Below are 21857 nucleotides of genomic sequence, written 5' to 3'. Positions count from 1 at the left end.
TACATCCTCTGGCAGTGAATTCTACATTTTGATCACTCTCCGTGTAAAGTAGTATTTCCTTTCGTCCATCCTGAACCTACTGCCCATCAGTTTCATCAGATATACTCAATTTCTAGTATTTTGGGAGAAGGAGAAAATTTTCTCTTGGCCAACTCTCTTCACCCGATGCATAATTTTATATAAATCTATCATGTTCCCCCTTGGAAACAGTGACCATAATGTTATTAAGTTCAGCATTTATAGTAATTTAATGCTATTGTTCAACATTTATGTAAATAGGGAGTTCGCCAAAAAGACGAACACTACTACATTTAACTTTAGAAGGAGTGCCTTCTCTTAAAAACTGAAAGAAAAGGTAAGAAGGGTCAAATCTCTTCAGAGACCTTGGAGACTATTTAAAACTACAGACTTCGAAACTTAGATAAAATGTATACTGCAGATTAGGAAAGGTACAAATAGGTATAAAAAAAGCCTGCATGGCTAATGAACAAAGTAATGGAAGCAGTAAAAGGTAAGAAGCATTCCTTTAAGTGGTGGAAAGGAAAGGTCCCCTGTGCAAGCACCAGTCGTTTTCAACTCCGGGGTGACATAGTTTTCACAACGTTTTCACGGCAGACTTTTTACAGGGTGGTTTGCCATTGCCTTCCCCAGTCGTTTACACTTTCCCTCCAGCAAGCTAGGTACTCATTTTACCAACTTCGGAAGGATGGAAGCCTGAGTCAACCTGAGCCAGCTACCTGAAACCAGCTTCCGCCAGAATCGAACTCAGGTCGTGAGCAGAGAGTTCAGACCGCAGTACTGCTGCTTTACCACTCTGCGCCATGGGGCCGCTTAAGAGGTGGAAGGCTATTCCAAATGACACAAATAAAAGGGAGCACAGGCTGTGGTAAATAAAATGCAAGCCAATGATCAGACAAGCAAAAAAGGGACATATTACAAAAGGGAGGGTGTTCAAAGTTCTGTTCTTTGGTACTAGACACTACTGAGCTCTTCAGGTTCCCTTTGGTTGATGATCCTGTGGCTACCCTGTGCTTCATTTTAATCCTGCCAGTGGATGCAGATGAGCTGCCCAGGAACTCTTGACAGGAAAATTGAACAGGCCCTGCAGAAAGACTTTGAGGACTCCCCTACAGTCTTAAGGACATTCACTACATGCTCACTTTTCTCCAGAGTAATTTACTCATGCTGATAGCAATGTACCTAAAGGGCTGAAAGATGACCTGAAAAAGATTACCTAACAGTGGCTTTCTTGGTGGACACTTCTTTGGATGCCATCCAACTGTTTCCAGGACCTTGACAGCGGACGTAACTGCTAGAAGAAATATGTGGCTTCATAACTGGGAAGTGGATCCATCTGCCTGTGCAAAATACTAAGTCTAATGTGATCATCCACCACTCTCCCGGGATATCACCAGGCCAAGAAAAAGAGGAGCCGCAACCATATGAATCTAGGGAATTACAGCATGCCTTCACTGTGATAGGGCCCATCTTGCCATTACCCTGGGGTGGGAGTAGACTGCCTCACCTTATGTTTGCTCTTCTTTTTTGGTAGCCCCTCACATTTTCCACTAGAAAAACTTCCCTCTGGCTATCACAGCTGGAGCCTTTCCCTGCTTGCTCTTGTGAGTTAGAATCAAATACTCCATCCTGGTACCATTGCACTTCAAGCAGCCTAGAGTAAACCTACTAACAGTATGCTCTCACTGCATCAGGCTTCTCATTTTTACTTAGTATATGATTTCAACTTACCCCATACCTATATCTTTTTGTCCTTGCCTTTCTTGTTGCTCTGCATCTTATTTTTATTTGTCTATTTAGGCAGCTTTTATACCACCTATCCATAGAACCTACTTGAATTCAGGCCAGTTTTCAGCTAGCACTTTTTAGCTCCATAAATCTTATTTACTTGTTTTATTGGGAGTTTCTCAGCAATCTGGGACTCCTGTAGAGCTCTTTGCCTTTGTGACTGTGGTGTTTCATATTTGCATTTCCAAACTGCTTATTCCCGAATTTCAGGTTAACGTAGTTTGGCAGTTTGCCTGACTTCTTTTTGTGCATGTTTCTTCCGCCTGAGCTTTCAGCTCAGAAGCATGATAACCTTCCACTATTGATTCAACAACTGCTGCCTCAGCACTTTGAATTATGTGTAAACAGCTGTCTCTAAGAAATAAATTGTAAGGAACGACCCATGACCCGAAAGGACAAATGAGTGTGATCAGTGCATGGCAATTCAACAGTGAAGAGCAGTATTGAAAATTTTGGTCAGAAACGTTACCTTGAGGCATTTAGAAAACAATCTGTCTTCCTTAGCAATCCTCAGTATTAGGGAAACAGCTGTATAAAATCCTTCTCAGCTTGAGATAGTTAACATCATCAATTTCCTCAGCTATTGGGGGGGCACATTGGTTCTTTTATTTAAAAAATGAATCTAGTAGTCATAAAAGCAGAATACTTTCCTTTGTTGGGCTTCCAGGCTTGATTTATTTACTTAGCAATGTATCTGACCACCCAGGGATGATGGTGTGGTGATTGGGGGCATGTGTTAAAATACAGCATGGAAATTCAAACCATTTGAACCATTCTGATGAGTTTGCTTATTTTTCTTGTGAAATCAGTGAATAACATCTGCTATTTCATAAACTGGTAAGATGATAACATATGAAGATACAGATGAGAACTCGTGTCAAATTAAGTAGACTTTTATAAAAGATTACATGAATTAAAATTAATCTGTAGTGGAAAAATTTTAAGGCTTTTATAAGGAGGAAAGTATGATGTAGCAAATGGTCTCCTAAATCATTTTCTATTTCAGATAATTTCATTAGTGTGACTGATAAAATAAACAACAATAAAAACATAAGACATAAAAACAATTTTAAAACTTTTGAATGTGCTACTATCATGATTTCAGGCAGCAATTAAATTCTGGTGGTTAGCTGTACTCAGAGGTCTCAGGATTGCCACAGTGTGGTGAGGTAGGCCATTGATGATGTTCTTATGGGCCAGTCCCAGTGCTGCAGATGTTACCATCATGTAAATGCCTGGCAGAAGAGTGCCATCTTGCAGGCCCTGCGGAACTGTGAAAGCTCTCGCAGCACCCTAACCTACTCCAGAAACTCATTCCACCAGCTAGGGGCAGCAATGGAAAAGGCCCTGGCTCTCGTTTTGAGCCTCACTTCTCTGTTGCTGGGGACTGTAAACAGGGTTTGAGACCCAGACCGAAGTGCTTGTCAGGGCATATGCAGGGAAAGGCGGTCCCTAAGGTATGCAGGACCCTGGCCATATAGGGCTTTAAAGGTAATGACCAGCACCTTGAAGCGAATCTGGTACCCTATTGGTAGCCAGTGCAGCTCTTTCAGCACAGGCTGAATGTGTTCCCGTAGAGGAACTCCCATTAACAGCCTGGCTGCAGTGTTCTGCACTAGCCAAAGTCACTGGATTTGGGACAAAGGCAGCCCCAGGTAGAGAACATTACAGTAATCCAGTCTCAAGGTGACCCTCTGTCCCCGACCCTGGAGGAAGAAGGAAAGCCAGTTCAAGGCCAATCCCTGAATCCCAGCATCGGTGAGGCAACAGGTCAGTAATTGATGGTCGATCGTGTCGAACGCCGCCAACAGGTCTAACAGCATCAGCACTGCCGAGCCACCTCTGTCCAGGTGCCTCTGGAGGTCATCTGTGAGGGCAACCAGAACCATCTCCATCCCATGACCCAGACGAAAACCGGATTGATGTTGGTTAAGATTTGTTTGCTTATATCCCACTCTATCCCAAAAATGGGCTCAGGATAGCTCACAGCAAATATAAATAAAATAGCAATAACATATAATAAAAATCAAGTTTAAACAATCAAAACAATCATGACAAAATGGCAGCAGACAAAGACAACAACTCCAGAGCAGTCCATAGTGCTTCCTGCAGAACACTAGTCAGGTAATGGTTATGGCTGCTGCCAGATCTCTTGCAGTATTTCACAGACAGATACAGAAGCTGGAGAATAACACAGCCATTCCTTATCCCTAAATAAGCTTTTTTCTTATATAGAATGTCCCACTTCCCCTCTTTTCATCTTTCTTGCATTTTGTCAGACAGGAATGGGCAGCTAGTGGGTCACATTTAGATAAAGTTCCTCATCAAAGGCTCCTTAGAAAGCTTGAGAGTCATGGAGTAAAAGGACAGGTCCTCTTGTGGATCAAAAACTGGCTGAGTAATAGGAAGCGGAGAGTGAGTATAAATGGGCAGTCTTCGCAGTGGAGGACGGTAAGCAGTGGGGTGCCGCAGGGCTCGGTACTGGGTCCCATGCTCTTTAACTTGTTCATAAATGATTTAGAGTTGGGAGTGAGCAGTGAAGTGGCCAAATTTGCGGATGACACTAAATTGTTCAGGGTGGTGAAAACCAGAGAAGATTGTGAGGAACTTCAAAGGGATCTGTTGAGGCTGGGTGAGTGGGCGTCAACGTGGCAGATGCGGTTCAATGTGGCCAAGTGCAAAGTAATGCACATTGGGGCCAAGAATCCCAGCTACAAATACAAGTTGATGGGGTGTGAACTGGCAGAGACTGACCATGAGAGAGATCTTGGGGTCGTGGTAGATAACTCACTGAAAATGTCAAGACAGTGTGCATTTGCAATAAAAAAAGGCCAACGCCATGCTGGGAATTATTAGGAAGGGAATTGAAAACAAATCAGCCAGTATCATAATGCCCCTGTATAAATCGATGGTGCGGTCTCATTTGGAGTACTGTGTGCAGTTCTGGTCGCTGCACCTCAAAAAGGATATTATAGCATTGGAGAAAGTTCAGAAAAGGGCAACTAGAATGATTAAAGGGCTGGAACACCTTCCCTATGAAGAAAGGTTGAAACGCTTAGGGCTCTTTAGCTTGGAGAAACGTCGACTGAGGGGTGACATGATAGAGGTTTACAAGATAATGCATGGGATGGAGAAAGTAGAGAAAGAAGTACTTTTCTCCCTTTCTCACAATACAAGAACTCGTGGGCATTCGATGAAATTGCTGAGCAGCCAGGTTAAAACGGATAAAAGGAAGTACTTCTTCACCCAAAGGGTGATTAACATGTGGAATTCACTGCCACAGGAGGTGGTGGCGGCCACAAGCATGGCCACCTTCAAGAGGGGGTTAGATAAAAATATGGAGCAGAGGTTCATCAGTGGCTATTAGCCACAGTGTGTGTGTGTGTGTGTGTGTGTGTGTGTGTATTTGGCCGCTGTGTGACACAGAATGTTGGACTGGATGGGCCATTGGCCTGATCTAACATGGCTTCTCTTATGTTCTTATGTTCATTTGTAATGGGCCAGAGGGACACAGTTGATTTGAGTAATTGTTCACAAATAATTGGCACATTCTGAATACGAAATATTGCAGGTTGTCATACTGCAGCAATTCTTTCATTTCAGTTTATGCATTTTCCAGTGTGTGAACCCTACACAGGATGTGCCAGGGTATGGTGAAATTTATGGAAGGATGTAAGTTGAGGTGCTGTAATGTTGGATATCCATTTCAAGAAGCTAGGTCTCATATGGTGCAGAAATTTTGACACTCGTTAACATACTTTTTGAAAACATAATAACTGACTCCCTATGTATTTCCCCTCTGTTTTCTAGTCTTTTCAGACTCCCCCACCCCAGTTAAGTTCAGCATACTGGGGTAGGAATTCCAGCCTCTAAGTGGGACCTGGGGATCCCCTAGAATTACAGCTCACCTCCAGACTACAGAGATCAGTTCCCCTGGGGAAAGTGGATGCTTTGGAGGATGGACTCCATGGCATTGTACCCCACTGAGATCCCTGTTCTTCCCAGACTCCACCCCCAAATCTCCAGGAATTTTCCAGTCTGAAGCTGGCAACTCTACTCCTCCATCTTGAGCAAATGGCTAAGGGAGACTTGGCAACCCTATTCTGAGAAACTTTTAAAAGCCATCTCATTATTTTTTTCTTTTAGATTTTTCTACAAACCTGGGAGGTGCCCAGTTTTGTAGAAAAATTACCATAATGTGTACATTACTTGGAACCATGTTCAGAATTCATTATAAAAATTATTTTTAAAAGATCAGATTATCAGGCATCTTCACACAAATCTTTAGGCTGTATGTCCTTTCATGAACAACATTATCTGCTCTTTTGCCACTTAAAGGAGGAAAGGAAAACTATTGTCCGTATAGAAACTGATTGTTTTTTACACATCTGCCAGTGTATCCCTTGGTAAAGACTTACTTTGCATAGAGTACTCATAGAGTACCGCATTTGGCAATTCCAGATGAAGTCCCTGGCCAAAAAATAAATTGCAAAAATAATACTAGCATGCATGTTCTGCAACAAGTTTGGATAGCTTGCCCTTCTCAGCCCTCTTACATGTTGCCCTCCAAAGAGCCAGAATAAATTACTTTGAACGCAGACCAGAGTCTGCTGTTGTGATGGTGGTGGAATTGTGTTTCCTCTCTTGCTTTGTTTAACATATTTAGGGCCAGAAGACCTCTGTGAGTAACATACATGCAAAATAGGTGAAGCATTCTACTTGAAGTGATTTGGATTTATTTAATGTGAAGCTGAACAGAGTGACCAGCCTGGTGTAGGAAAGCAGTGTCTGCACTTTGGCAAATCCATTGTCTCTTCATGCTGGGTACTTAATCAAAGGAGCAAAAGCTGAACTGCAGACAATTATTAAGCTAGGCAGTGTATATCACAGCCTTCTTTTAACAAGTACAAATATGAGCAGCATTACCAATTTCCCTCCTTAAAAATACTCCAAGGCATTTTCTTCCCACATTGTACAATAAATTGCAATTTAATTTTTTCAAAACCAAAAAGGAGCCTATTGGCATTTTAAAGGCTTAAAAAGTTTTATTTTGGTATCAGATTTTGTAGACAGGAGTTTTGATCTTTGGATGAAATGCAGTGACTCCTCACTACCCAGACCTTTTAAGTAGGAAGCATAAGAAAATAAACAGGAGGGTCAAGCAGCCATGAAATGTAAGAAGTACAGGATAGAATTATATTACGTTGTGTCTGGCAAAATGGCATCCAGATCAGAAAAGTTTTATGCTGAAATAAATTTTGGTAGTATGCTGCAGCAAAAATAAACAGGAGCCTTGCAGCGCTTTAAATACTAATATGGCTACCTCCTCTGGAATCAGTTTTTCCGGACTTTGTCAAATCAGATTCCACTCTGTTTTGAATATCCTTTTTGGAAGGGACATCAAAGCATTTCTGAAATCTTGTAGTATTTGCCACATGTAATGCAAGCCTAGTTCTATTGGCTTGCGCTAACTGCACTCAGTGACTGTTTGTAGGGAGGATGGAGAAAAGATCTGTACTGGCCATAAGCTATTATACATGTTTGTACTTCTGGAATCTTCTTTTTGCAGATATATTTTATATTCCTTAGGGCATGCTAAGTAGACAAATTGACAGAATAAATGACACTTTCAAGGTGGGAAAGACAGTGCTTCTGGGCTTCCATCTCTGATACTATAGCTGAAATACAAAGTCCTAGAAAATTGAATTCCATATTAAAATCATGATTACAGCCTTATCTATAGAAGAATGAATAGTGCTGATTCAGTATCCCATGAATGAATTACATCTTTAAACTGGCTAAAATCCCTCTTGCCTCATGTTGAAGCAATAGACTAATATTTCCTAGTTTGGAAAAGTGGAATGATTACCTCCATGCTTAATAAAAAATGTGTGTGTGTGTTAACTAAGTAGGAGGGAGTATAGCTGCCCTCTCTTCCACCTTCCCATACGTTTTACTTTCCTAAGCATTAATTCATATAATCTTGATTCTCCTACTCATGAAAGTGGTTGAATTAAGTTTGGCTTTGCTCCTATTTTGTGAGTAAATGCAACTATGAGATTACAGGTAGAGGAGTAAAAATGTTAAGAATTAATCAACTTCTAAAGCTGGGTATTTTAGACATTCTATATTGCTTAATACTGGTATCTGTTGGTGTGGTTTTGTTTATGTATGTTAGTCAATCACAGCTGTTCAGGATATTCTGTCTCTAGGTGGGAGTAAATCTATAATTGGGATTCCCACTTAAAACAGTCATGAAAATGTTACTGGCTGAATTTTCGTTGTTTCAAATCTTCTCTGGGTAGAGGAAGATCTTCTTCGTGGTCTCTGTGCATCACACCGATGGGAGAAGGCGCCTGCGCCGATCACGATCGGTAAACTTCAAAGCTGCGGATTTCCACGCCTCCGTCCCCGCACGCATGCGCAGACGCCCCACTGCGCATGCCCACCGGGACGGGGAGCGGACATCCCGCCAGTTCTCTTCTGACCGCCGCGCTGATCAGTCGATCCTTAGGCTACGGTCGGTGAACTTCGTTCTGTTTTTTCGATTGCTGCTTTTTGTTAGTGTAGTTAGTGTTAGTATAGTATAGTATAGTGTAGAATAGTTAGGTCTCGTTTTTCGGGGGTTTGGGGTGTGTTTTTCTTCCACCCGCGGGTGGCTCCCCCCCCCCGTTTTTTCTTCCCTTCCCGCCTTTGGTTTCGCATGGAAAGGCGGTGGGGGTTTTTCCGCCGGTGTTCTAAGTGCGGTAGTAAAATCGCACCACCCGACGGACATTCGTTGTGTCTATGGTGTTTGGGGGAGCACCACAAACCAGACTCTTGCGGACATTGCGCCCGTTTTTCTAAGCAGACAAGGAGAAACAGGGCGGCAAGGCTGGCTGCAGCGCTCATGGAGCAAGCGCTTACCCCTAAGAAAATGGCGGAGGAACAGACCGCTGTGACCGTCGAGCCGTCGACATCGGAAACGGCCGACGCCGATCGAGCTCCAACCGACGCCGATCGCCCACCGAAGCGCTCGGGCTCGGCTTCCGTAGCGGATCCCTCTGTGCCTGCAAAACGGCTCAAGGATGACGCTGGAGAGCACGTGGAAAAGACTAAGAAGGCTAAGAAGGCCGATAAGGCCAAACACTCTAAGCCTCCACTGCAGACTTCTCCGGAATCACCTCCGGCACCGACCCGGCTCGTCCCTCCGCTGAAGCTCTTCGCATCACCGGTGCATCGACGGAGCCCCCAGATCTCGTCGATGTCTACCCAGCTCGTCATATCGGACTCGGATTCCGAGATCGAGTCGGCGCAACCTCTCAAACCCGACAAGAGTCCAACAGGCCGTCTTACACCGGGCCCAAGGACCCCTCGCCCCCGAAGCCCACTGCGAGATCGAGGGGACATCGGTCGGGATCGACCCCTCGACATCCGTTCTCCACACCGTGAGGACACTCAAGATCGCCCTGTGACCCATGTGCCTTGGGACCAGCGCCAATGGCAGTATTTGTACGGAGCGTACTCCATGCCGCCACCCTTCCCGTGGATTCCCCTCAAACAACCGGAGTGGGACCAGCGGTCGGATTCATCGTATCGCTCTCGGACGTCGTACCATACCCCGAAGCGATCGGCATCGGCAACGGCAACGGCATCGGCACCGGTCTCGACACCGAAATCTCCCGAGGTCGAACAACGCCCCGAGCCTGCTCCTGAGCTCATCATCAAACCGTCGGCACCAGTGTCGCCACCGGTGCGGAACCCTTCGGAGCCTTCGGACTCGGCGTCCCCGCGGTCCCACCGAGACTCGTCCCCGGACGAGATGGAAGATTCCTCCCCTGAGGTCCCTTCCCCGCCGGACAAAACGTCAGACGAGCTTCCCATTTCCCCATCAGAGGATTTAAAATCTTACGGGGATTTGGTCAGACGAATGGCACAGTCATTGTCCCTCACCACGGAACAGCCGCAACCGGTGGTCACAGACAGTGTTTTTGATATTGTCCAGAGGGACACGTCAACAGCGGTGGCGCTCCCACTCACAAATGTCATGCTGCAGACAGCGAAGTCCTCCTGGGACAAGCCGGCCTCTGCCCCAGTGTCTTCACGACGCCTGGATCATATGTATAGGATCCAAGAGAGCACAGCAGAGTTCCTTTATACCCATCCAAAGCCCAATTCCGTAGTCGTATCTTCCTCGTCGAAGGCGAAGAAGACACACTCAACCCCGCCCGATAAGGAGGGTCGGAAGCTGGATGCTATGGGCCGACGGCTTTATTCAACAGGCTCCCTTGGCGTTAAAATAGCCAACTATTCGGCATGTATGGGCAGGTACCAGTATGCCCTATGGGACCAGGTCTCCACTCTTCTCCATACCCTTCCGGATCAGAGTAAAAGTGCCCTGAAGAAGCTTCAGAAGGAGGGTATGCTGTTGGCGAAGCAACAACTAAACGCAGCCAAACATTCTGGGGACACATGCGCCAAGGCACTGACGACGGCCATTTCACTGCGACGTCACTCCTGGTTGCAGTCCACTGCGCTCCAGCCGGACACACAGGCTTTCATTGAGGACCTTCCCTTTGATGGGTCGGGTCTCTTCAGCTCCACCACTGACTCTGTACTTCAAGAGTTAGACAAGAGCATGAAGACATCCAGGAACTTGGGGGTGTCTACTTCTCGGCCTCAAAAACGCCAATGGAAACCGTGGCCCAAGAAGCCATATTCCAAGTCACCGGAACAGTCCTGACGTACAAAGCCGTCCCCTACTTTTCCTCGCCAGCAATATCAGCCTAAACCCAAGTACTCACCGTCTTCGACCCAGTCGACCAGACAGAAGGGATCCAAACAACAGAAACAGGGCCTTTGACTGCCTTCAGGCCCCATGCCTATCCACGGCTGTGGACCCTACTCGCCTTTGCCCTTTCCTGCCAGCATGGTCCCGCATTACTTCGGACCTATGGGTCCTATCTGTTATCCAGCACGGGTACGGGATAGAGTTCATTCGTCCTCCCCGGACCCCGCATTTTGTTTTTACCCCATCTTCCCCGTCCCTCCAGGAAGAAGTGCAATCTCTCCTCTGCAAACGGGCTATCGAAGTGGTCCCTCTGGGCCAGCGGGGCCGTGGTTTTTACTCCCGTTACTTTACTGTTCCCAAGAAGGATGGGGGGTTACGGCCGATCATGGACCTCCGGGCCCTGAACCTCTTCGTTCGATGCGACAGGTTCCGCATGGTGTCCCTGCAGCACATTCTGCCGCTTCTCAGTTGTGGCGACTGGATGGCGACATTGGATCTAAAAGACGCATATTTCCACGTCTCCATCCTTCTGGGTCACCGGCAGTTCCTGCGTTTTGCCATAGGGGAGGACCACTTCCAATATCGGGCCCTACCCTTTGGCCTGTGTACAGCCCCGAGAGTCTTCATCAAAACTATGGTGGTCGTGGCGGCCTACCTGCGGCTGCAGGGGATAACGGTGTTTCCGTACATCACGATTGGCTGCTGGTGGCGGACTCCCGGGAACTCCTCCTGCAGCACATCGACGTCACTTTGACTCTCTTGGCGGACCTGGGTTTACAGGTCAATTGGGAAAAGTCTCACCTCTGCCCGTCTCAGAAGGTGCAATTCATAGGGGCGATTCTGGACACCACGATCTGCAGAGCCTTTCTCCCTCCGAATCGGGCGGACGCCATTGTACAGATGGTCCACGCAGTACGTCAGCACCCTATCTTGTCAGCTCGGCAGGTCCAACGACTGCTGGGACTCATGGCGGCCACTACGTCTGTCATCGCCTTAGCGAGGCTCCGCATGCGCCCACTACAACTATGGTTCCCGAGGACCTTCCAGTGCAACGTCGACTCTCTCTCTCAACTGTTGCACGTCCCCCCGGGGGTGGTAGCCTCCCTGCACTGCTGGGGCCTGAAGCGCTGGCTGACGGAGGGCGTCCCCTTCCAGAAGCGGGCTCCGACGATGACAATCACGACAGACGCATCCCTCTGGGGGTGGGGGGCACACACTCAGGGTCTCTGCGTGGGGGCCCCCTGGACGGACCACCATCTTCACCGGCACATCAACTTCCTGGAGTTGATGGCCATATACCACGCTCTCCAGTCCTTTCAGACGCTGATTCGGGGCAACTCTGTAGCCATTCTAACAGACAATACAACGGCTATGGCATATGTCAACAGGCAAGGGGGCACGATCTCCCGCAGCCTCTGCTTGCTTGCCGCGACCATCTGGGAGTTCTGCGAGACCATGGGGGTTTCGATTGCCGTGACCCATCTTCCCGGGGAGCTGAATGTGCGGGCGGACTTCCTCAGCCGAGGGGGGGCCTCCCTGCACGAATGGGAGCTCAACTGGGAGTTTTTGAGTCCAGTGTTCTGGTGTTGGGGGACTCCCCAATTGGACGTGTTTGCAACGCAAGACAACAAAAAGTGCGACCTGTTTTGCAGCAGGGGGAGAGCAGATCCCGGGTCTCTGGGGGATGGACTCCTGGTTCCTTGGAGCCACCTCAGTGTTTACCTTTTCCCCCCGATTCCTCTGATAACCAGGGTGGTGCAAAAAATTCTGCGGGACAGACCGGTGGGAATCCTGGTCACCCCTTGGTGGCCGAGGCAGCAGTGGTTCCCGATAGTTCTGCGCCTCGCCAGTGGGGAACTTCATCATTTTCCGCAGGCCCCGGACCTTCTACTTTCCCAGCGGGGCCAGGTCCTGCACCACGATGTGCCGCACTTGAAATTGACGGCGTGGCACCTCAGCGCTCGCAGTTATCGGACCGGGCGCGCTTCGTCCTGTTGAACTGCAGAAAGTCTTCTACTAGGCAATCTTATGCCTATAAGTGGGCGAGGTTTGTCCGGTTCACTGAGGGCGCTGGGACTGAGCCTCGCAGGGCAGGCTTGCCTGTCATCTTTGACTTTATCTTGTCTCTGTTGGACGGGGGCCTGACGGTGTCTTCCGTCTGAGTTTACTTGGCAGCTGTTTCCTCGGAGCATTCCCGGGTGGAGGGGTGTTCCGTCTTTGCTCATCCGGACACAAAGAAGTTCCTTAAAGGGATTGCCCGGCTGTACCCTACCGTCAAGGTTCCGGCGCCGGCTTGGGACCTTATTTTGGTGTTAAAAGCCTTAACAGCGAAGCCATTTGAACCAATGGCCACGTGCTCTCCGCATCTGTTAGCCTGGAAAACAGCCTTTCTGGTGGCGATTACGTCCGCCAGGAGGGTGGGCGAGCTGGCAGCTCTCCGGTGTGATGAGCCGTATTTGCGCTTTACCCCGGAGGGTGTGGTGCTTCGACCTGATATAACTTTTCTGCCAAAGGTGCTCTCCCCTTTTCATCTGAATGCTGAGCTGTGCCTACCGGTGTTTTTTCCTAACCCGGGGTCGGACTCTGAGCGTCGGCTGCACGCTCTGGACGTCAAGCGGGCGCTGTCCTACCTTTATCGCACGAAAGGCTCCCGGAAAGACTCTCGACTATTTGCGTCCTACGCGTCCGCGTCGCGGGGACGGAGGATTTCATCTCAACGGCTGTCGGGATGGATTACGGGGACCATTCGTCTCTGTTACCTCCTCCGCAAGACGCCGCTTCCAGGACCGGTCCGGGCCCATTCCACGCGGGCTGTGGCGACCTCGACGGCCTTCATGAGAGGGGTCCCTCTTCCGGACATCTGCAAGGCTGCCACATGGGCCTCAGCGCATACCTTCGTGTCGCATTATGCGCTGGACCTGAGGAGGCGTCAGGACTCTTCGGTGGGCCGTGCTGTGTTGCAGTCTGTGTCTTCCTGATGGACCGCCGCTCCCTCCTCCAGGTAGGACTTTGGCTTGCTAATCTCCCATCGGTGTGATGCACAGAGACCACGAAGAAGATAAACAGGTTTCCTACCTGTAACTGATGATCTTCGAGTGGTCATCTGTGCAGTCACACTACCCGCCCTCCTTCCCCTCTGCTGTCGGTCCATCTGTGGGCTAACGCAGAGGTCAGAAGGAACTGGCGGGATGTCCGCTCCCCGTCCCGGTGGGCATGCGCAGTGGGGCGTCTGCGCATGCATGCGGGGACGGAGGCGCGGAAATCCGCAGCTTTGAAGTTTACCGATCGTGATCGGCGCAGGCGCCTTCTCCCATCGGTGTGACTGCACAGATGACCACTCGAAGATCATCAGTTACAGGTAGGAAACCTGTTTTTTTGTTTGCTAGTAACTGTAGATAGAACTTCTTTTAGGGACTGGTTAGCATTTTGTTGCAAGAAAATGTGTATGTGTCAGTGTTTTCCTAAAACGTTTCTATTTAGCCGTAAACTGGGATGTCAGGTTGGGATTCCTAGCTGGTTAGATAACAAACCATAGTTGACAAAACCACGCACAAAACTCTTGTTTACAAGTAAACCAGGATTTGTTATGAAAATCTGGTAAACTAATCAGAGTTATTCTACAAACCACTTCTTAAATTGTGGTTTATCTTTGTGTCTGACTGCATCCTTGAACTCAGCTCTGAAGCTTGGCCCTTTCTAACTTAAAAATCAAATAATAATAATAGTAGTCTATATAATAATATGATATTTTTTTCCTGTTCAGAGGATGAAATTGTAGAGAAAACTAAATAATAGAGAAATGCTTTAATTTTGAAATCAGAAAAACATGAATAAGTAGGACATGTTTTTTTTTAATTTGTCCTTTTCTTATTTTCCTTTCCCCTGCACCAAAGTTTTTTGCTTTATAGTATTATAAGGAAGAACAAGGCCTGTACCCAGAGAATGGCTACAAGGGTGAGAGCCAGACCAGGTTTCATATGGTAGATAATTGTCCCTTTGTATTCTAGTCAGGTTTTTCAGTCAGAAGAATTTCCTCTGAAGTGCTCGGTTTCCTTCTCTGTCATGCTTTAAGGTGGCTAATTACATTTTTAAAGGGTGTAATGTAGGGGACTCTGTGGATCAGAGAACCACTGTTCTAGTTCATTTTGCGCAGTATAGTAATCTTGGATGTCTGTTACAAGACTATGATTGTTAACTGTGCCTCTGTGTCAGCAGTGCTTTGGGTTTCCAAAGGGCCCTTTCATTTTAAACAGCATAGGGTTTCATGCTGCTTATAAAGCACAATACCAGTCTCCATAGGGAGCCAGGGCTAAAGCAGTAAGTCACAATAATTTCAGCAGCCTGTTTAAATAAACAGGGATACTATTTGATATATCCCTTCCCAAGATTGTCATTGGCAGGAAAGAAAACATCTGTCTGGACTTAATTGTCATTTTATTGGTTTCATTCTCTTCCAAGTGTCATTCATTGAGCTGTGCTAAGTTGCATAATTGTGCAATATTACAGGCAGTTGTGCAATGAATGTAAAGATATTTCTTTTGGTTCCTGACATAATTTCTGCCTTTAGACAAGTGTTTTAGAACAGTAAACAGCTGTATAAGGAAGTAAAAAGGACATTGTGTTGCCCAGCAGTAGAATTATTGGGTATATATTTATATATTTATTTTTAGTACTTTTTAATCCTAACCTTTTGACTATGGATGGAGTCCCTTCTGCAGCTCCTATACTTACCTCCTTCTGAGCGTGTCAGCCTCCTGCATCTCAACTGCTGGCAGGCCCTGCCAAGGTGACAGGAACTTCAGGTGGTATCCTTGGATGCCAGAGAATGCCAGAGAACAAGCAAGGGAGGGGAAGGCTAAGCAATGCCAGCAGAGGGGAATTTCCCAGTGATGAAAAACTGGTGGAAAGAAGGTCAACCTTTGGGGACTCCGTGGAGCAGAAAGAAGGGTCAGCAGGCTAGAAACAGATGGAGGAAATATCGGAAGGGCCCTAGACCTAGGGAAGACTTTAAGGCCTTTGAAGGTGGAGAGATGAGAGCCCCATTGGCCAGGAGACCAGTCACCTAGTGTTTGGAATGTATTGGTAGGAGCCCAGAGAAGTCCTGCCCCAGATTTTCTTTTATTAGGCCTGCCTAGAGATTAGGAATGGGCACAAACTTGCCCTGAATTCACAACTAAAATCACCTTGGTTTTTGTTTGCGAGCCAAGGTCCATATGAACTCACCTCAGTGACCCTCCATGTGGTTTTTAGAGGTTTGGGCATCTTGTGATGGGGCATGCCGGCAATGTCCATAGCAGATATGCTGTCATCAATGAATTACAGTGGAGGGGGATGGACTTCTGCAGCCCTAGAAACGCCAATAGCAACACTGACTGCTAATAAGAGAGCTCCCATTCTGCTCTATGAGAGCAGAATGATGTATACCCCTAGCTCACACACATCCTTTTTTTTTCTGTTGGCAACAGGCATGCTGCATGTTAGTTAGAGGCAGAGACAGAGAGAAAAGAGAACTGGAAGTAATTCCTTCTGTGAACAGTGGGGCTGGGGATGTTTGGTGCTTACTCAGGGCTCACACTGAGCAGAGAGGCTTAGCTTCATTGGTTCCTTGGCTGAGGACCCCCCCCCCCCCCGTAAGCCAAAATGCCCTCAAAACGAGGTTGGGGAATAGTCAGGTGGTCACCTGGCTCACTAGGGATCTTTTACCTATGTATACAAGATTAACCGTCCAGAAAGGTAATGCATAAGAATATTGGGACTCTAATTAAGTAAAATCAGTTAAAATTTATTAAGAAAAATATAGGCTTCCGTACAAGATAAAATACTCATCAAAACACACATTCAGTCCTAGGAAACATAGATAGAGAGATAGGGGAACACATGGGTAGACAAACAGGGTGATATTTACCTATCGTAGTCTTCAAGGAAGGCTCCAATGGCGACAAGCGAGGAAGTGGGAGAAGGGACCCGAAACTTGGCCTTAGAATCGGGGATGGATCTATGCAGCAGAAGTTGGGATACTGATAGAAGCACACATGTGGGGAGCTGTGTCACAGGTTATAAAGACTACCTTGAGCCCTTAGGGGATGGGAGGTGCAGGGGTGGATGACAGGTGGTCAGCTGGTACAGAAAAGGGGAGGCTCTGCAGTGACCATAAGGGCTGGACTTCTGCAGTAGCCAATAGCAAGTTAATTGGTGGCACCTAATTGGGTGCCCATGGCTGACCAATGAACAAGCATGGTCCAGGGATACCTGGTTGAACTTTCAGGTTGAAATGGACCAAGGGGAGGCTCCAAAATGACAGTTGGGGAGAAGAATAGAGAGATTACTTGGGTGGGGAGATGCTTAGGACTATTAAACTTATCTAAAAGGGTGACAATAGAGAGCCAAATCATTGCCTAGGTAACACCCGGTTTACACAAAGGAACTTGGCTCTGACTGAAGATGGTCTTCCTCTTCTTTAGTGTTCTTCCTGGCACCAGTCTTTGTCCTGAGTTCTGTTGGACAAAGGCTTGAGTGGTCTGGCAGGATCCATGCCTAAGATATGCTTGATTGCCTTATGCAGAAGTTGAAGCAGCTGTTGGATATGGAGTCAGGAAAACAAGATGGATTCTGGTGGTGTTAGCCTTTGGTTCATGGAAACAGGCTGGAAACTGTTTGCCTGTATAGTTCATGGTGGCGTGGCTTCTTCCACTGCAGCGGCCAAGACTGGGCACACAAGGAACAGCTGGAAGCTCATCTGTAGCTCTGGCTAACACCCATCCAGAGATGTAGAATGCTGCTGCAAAGCTGAGGCTTATAGTATCCACATAAGCCTTAGCAACCGTGGGCAAAGTCCACTTAACTCCAGGCACCTTGGCAACCATACTGGTGATCACGATGTCCATGTGTATGAAAAGTAGGGGGCTTTTCCTTACACCCCGGCTTTGTGACTACTAGCTCTACCTGGCTGGGATTGTGTGAGGTGGAGTGGACACAGGTCTCTGAGGACCCACACCCTCTCTCACTGAGATTTGTGAGCACCTTTCCCCAGCTGGGGTTGTGTTCAGTGGACAGGGCACTGAGCCACCTGCCTCTCTGCTCATGCTGAGCAGAGGGGCTTAGCTACTGGACTTTTTGGCTCAAGACCCACACTTCCCTTCATCAGGATGCGTGAGCTCCTCTGCCCAACTGGGGTGGTGAACTTGAGTCCCCTGAGCCACCTTTATTTCTGCTTATGCTGAGCAGAGGAGCTCAGCCAGTGGGTGCCTCTGCCAAGGATCCACCCTCTCACCTAATTGTCAACAACATCCCTCTGTGCCATGAGGGTGAGGGGGCTCTAGCTTGCAGGGGGGCTGTTCAACACATTCCTCCTGAACCTGTGACTGTGATTTCCCCAGAAAGCACTTTCCTGGGTGCACCCACTCTGTGGGGCTATAACTTGACCCTCCTAAATCTGATCCTCACTAGACTTGGAGGACAGCCAGAGGAGAGTAATCTGGAGACTTGCTGTGAGTTTGATGTCTCTAGCCCACATCTGCAATCTAGTGCACTTTATTTCTGAAACAATCCACTTCTGAAACATTTGCACTGCTTTTTGAAAGGCTACCCAAGATGGTTCAAGATGGCTGTAGGTTTTTTCCCCCCATAAGGAGGGCAATGTTTTTGCTTGCATTTCAATTAAGATCTTTGTAGATTCAAGTCGTATTCATGATTTAATATCCTCAGACTTTCTGACTTTATGTAGGCCTGCTGTTGAATTGTTCACAAGATTAAGACCAATGTAGGCATCTGTCTTATGGGACTTGCAGCTAGCCCCCTAGAGTGGACAAATGGTAGAAAAGAATTGATCCAGCGCTGGAGGCTACAGTTAGCTGTCTCTGCAGAAGCACAGGAATGAAGAATAAGTTTTACTTATCTGCTTGGTGTAGGTTAGCTTTAATTCTGCTTTAACTGAAATGCTTATTGGCACCATTCATGGAAAGAATTGTTGCTTTGGTTAGCTAATTTAAACAATTAGCCAGGCTGGCATACTTCTATTAATGTGGATACCTTATTTCTTAAACCAAAGACACAGCTTGTTGCCATCTGCCAGGAAGTTAAAATAAAATAGACCCTTGACTGCTAGCAGCTCCAGCTGCAGCCCAGTTACTAAGAGTCCTTCACATTAGTGTGCAGCCTGCATTTATTTGTTTCTCCAATGCATATTCATCCTAAAGCAAGCAAGTTCATAAGTCATGACACCTAAGGCAGGCAGCTCAGTAACTTGTTTGTCTCTTACCTTGTGCTTGAGTACACCCTAAATTGCATTGTGACTGTTGTTAAAAATAGAAGACAATATTGTCAATTGAGGGAAATCTCAAGACTTGACTGTATATGGATATAAAGTACATTGGGTGGGGTTTCTTTTGTGTTCTGTTTTGGCACCAAGATTGGATTCTAAAATAAGAGCAAGCAGCCAAACTAGTAAATGGCTCAAAACACAATCTCTGCATATGTTGCAAGAGAACAAAGCTTCCTTCCTGTTGTTTGATGAAGTACTTAGACGTGAATACTTTGTGTCTATAGGAAAGCTATTACCATATAACTTTTTAAAATGATAATTTTTACCCAAGAAGCAGAGAAAAAATAATGCCAGCAATCTCTGGATGAAAATTAGTTCACAGGTACACTGGTGGGTCAGATTTCTCTGGCATAATATGTGTGCAGGCCTGGAATGGGGGGAAGAGAAGAAAGGAGCAGAGAGGCTGGTTCACATGTATGTAAATTATCACTTGACTACTGTACACCAGATGGGTGGCAGTTGCATGTGTAAACTGCACTGAATAGAATTACATTTGAGTTGATGTGAGGTGATATGAAAATGCTGCCTACTGTGTTGAACCATACAAAGTCATCACGATGCTGCAATCATAAAGTGATAAAGATGTGTGTGAAGACAGTGAAGCACAAGTGCATAACACTTCTTCCTTGCTGGAAAAGCATGCTTAGCAAAGTTGTGTGGGGTGTGCTAGAGTTCTTCTTGGCTCTGCTTCCTACTGTCAGTCTTGGCAGAGGTAACTTGAGGTGAGTAATGTTTTCAAGAACAAACTATGTTAGAATCAAAGTATTACTCCTCTTTTGAAGAAGAGTTTGTGCACCTGCTTCTTTTATGCTTTAAATCTGCTGGATTTAAAAAGTATTATCTGCTTCTGTTTGTCTTTGTGGCTGACCTTGAATAATATGGGATCAGCATGAGCTGCCTGACTGGTTTCTGGTTGAACACTGCATCATTCAGCTCAAAGCATAGGAAATAGCCATCTGCTAAGACATCAAATTAGTATTACACACAGAGACAAAAGTGATAGGTCTCGGGGTACTTGAGATACAAAATGCTTTTGAAATACAGGTCTGAAATCTGTTAATTGATAGCATCACTGTCTGTTATTACTTGCAGTATTCCCTCAATTCCTGTAAATTTTAATCTGTTCACTCACCTTGACTCAACTAATGAAAAGCACCAGTACAAGCAAGTACAGCCTTAAACTGCCTCCAACAGAAACTAAAGTTTCTTTTATTTTTCATGAGAGGAATGCTGACTTTGACCAGGCAGTACCAATGTTTGGCTGGCTTTCTGCAGTACCCGTTTCATTTTATTAAATCTGTTTGTTTAATTTGAGTGAAATTGGAGCTAAGCTGAGTGTTTATTGGATTTGCCAGTTTGAATAATGGTGGCCAATTGTGTTTAAATCACATGTGAGCCTTGCAGAATGCCTGCATCCACTACCCACTGCTTTCCTACCTTTTATTCCAGTTAACCTTTTTTGTTTCTTTTGTATTGTAGAGCAAAGAAGTTGGGCAGCAGCTCCAGGAAGACTTGATGAAGGTCCTGAATGAGCTCTACACGGTAAATCAAGTTGCTTTCTTGGCACCTTTTCAAAATGGAGAAAAGAAATGTTTGACTTTCCTCTGCCTGTTGCAAGAGTGACAGAAACCCTGCAATGGAAGTGATAGATGGATACAGTCTTGTTCTATAGCAGTGTGCATTCTCTTGTCTGTTGTAAATACAGCGAATATAATTTTTTCATCTTCTTTGTGGTCTCTGTGCATCACACTGATGGGATTAGGCGCCAACGCCAATCACGATCGGTAAACGTAAAAGCTGCGGATTTCCGCGCCTCCGTCCCAGTGCGCATGCCCAGAAGCCCCACTGCACATGCTCACTGAAACGGGAGCGGACATCCCGCCAGTTCTCTTCTGACCGCTGCGCTGATCGGTCGATCTTTTCGTTGCTACGGTCGGTGAACTTCTTTACTCTTATAAACAAAACAAAACAAAAAATTATTAGTATATAGTTATAGTTGTAGTTATAGTTAGTTAGTTATAGTTGTTCGCAAATTGGAGGATTGCGGGGTTCAAAGAACTATTTCCTGCTCTTTCCACACACACCCCACCCCCCCCCCCATCCTTCCTCCCTGCTATTCATATGGAAAGACATCGGGGATTTTTCAGAAGGTGCTCCAAGTGTGGGAGTAAAATCGCCCCACCGGTCATTCATTGTGCCTGTTGTGCCTTGGGGAGCTCCATAGAACGGACTCTTAAGCGCACTGTGTGAAATTTTCCAGACAAACCAAGAACAGAACTGCCCGTCTTGCCGCAGCCCTTATGGAACAGGCTCTCTCCCCTCGAAAGATGCCTTCATCAGAACGGGTTGATCAACCGACCGCACCCGCCGAACCATCGACCTCGAAGTCACTCGAGACTGATCGTCCCCTTTCTGACGCTGATCGCCCTAACAAACGCTCGGGCTCGGCTGCTATGTCGGATTCCTCTATGCCTGCAAAAAGGCATAAGGAGGATAAGGGCTCTCACCCGGAGAAGAAGAAGAAGAAGGCTAAGAGATCGGATAAGCCGAAACATAGCAAATCCGATCTCGAAGTCCTCTTCCTCGAGGTCGACTGCAAGACTCACAAAGGGATCGCTCTTCGAGAAGCTGCTCTCCTAGACTTCGAGAGATTGAGCGCTCTTCTCCTCACCACCTGCCTTCAGAGATTCCGTGGGATCAGTGGCAATGGCAGTATTTATACGGGGCGTATCCCATGCAACCATCATTTCCTTGGCTCCCTCCTCACCAGATGGACTGGGATCAGTACTCCGAAGCCTCCTACTGATCCCAAACCTTGTATAGACCACCCAGACGAGCACCATCCGCGTCGGTATCAAAACCGCCTGATGCCAAACTGATTCGACACTGTTGGGAACCCGCTTAACAGAGCTCTTCGGAGCGAACAAAGGCCGTAACAACGGACCCTGTTTCATCCCCGAC

General features: G+C 46.7%; 1 protein-coding gene across 6 annotated transcripts in view; it reads left to right on the top strand.

The window, feature by feature from the left end:
* SRGAP2 (SLIT-ROBO Rho GTPase activating protein 2) overlaps positions 1-21857 on the top strand; it is a 329055-nt gene that overhangs the window by 168559 nt on the left and 138639 nt on the right. For all 6 annotated transcript variants that reach the window (XM_060231292.1, XM_060231295.1, XM_060231293.1 and 3 more), the window contains one exon: positions 20376-20438. In XM_060231292.1, the coding sequence (XP_060087275.1) occupies positions 20376-20438 (63 nt within the window). The remainder of the gene's footprint in view (positions 1-20375; positions 20439-21857) is intronic.

The sequence above is a fragment of the Heteronotia binoei genome, chromosome 2 (genome assembly GCF_032191835.1).
Source record: "Heteronotia binoei isolate CCM8104 ecotype False Entrance Well chromosome 2, APGP_CSIRO_Hbin_v1, whole genome shotgun sequence".
Lineage (NCBI taxonomy): Eukaryota > Metazoa > Chordata > Lepidosauria > Squamata > Gekkonidae > Heteronotia > Heteronotia binoei.
Note: the sequence above shows the minus strand (reverse complement) of the source record. Positions and strands in the feature narration are given on the sequence as shown.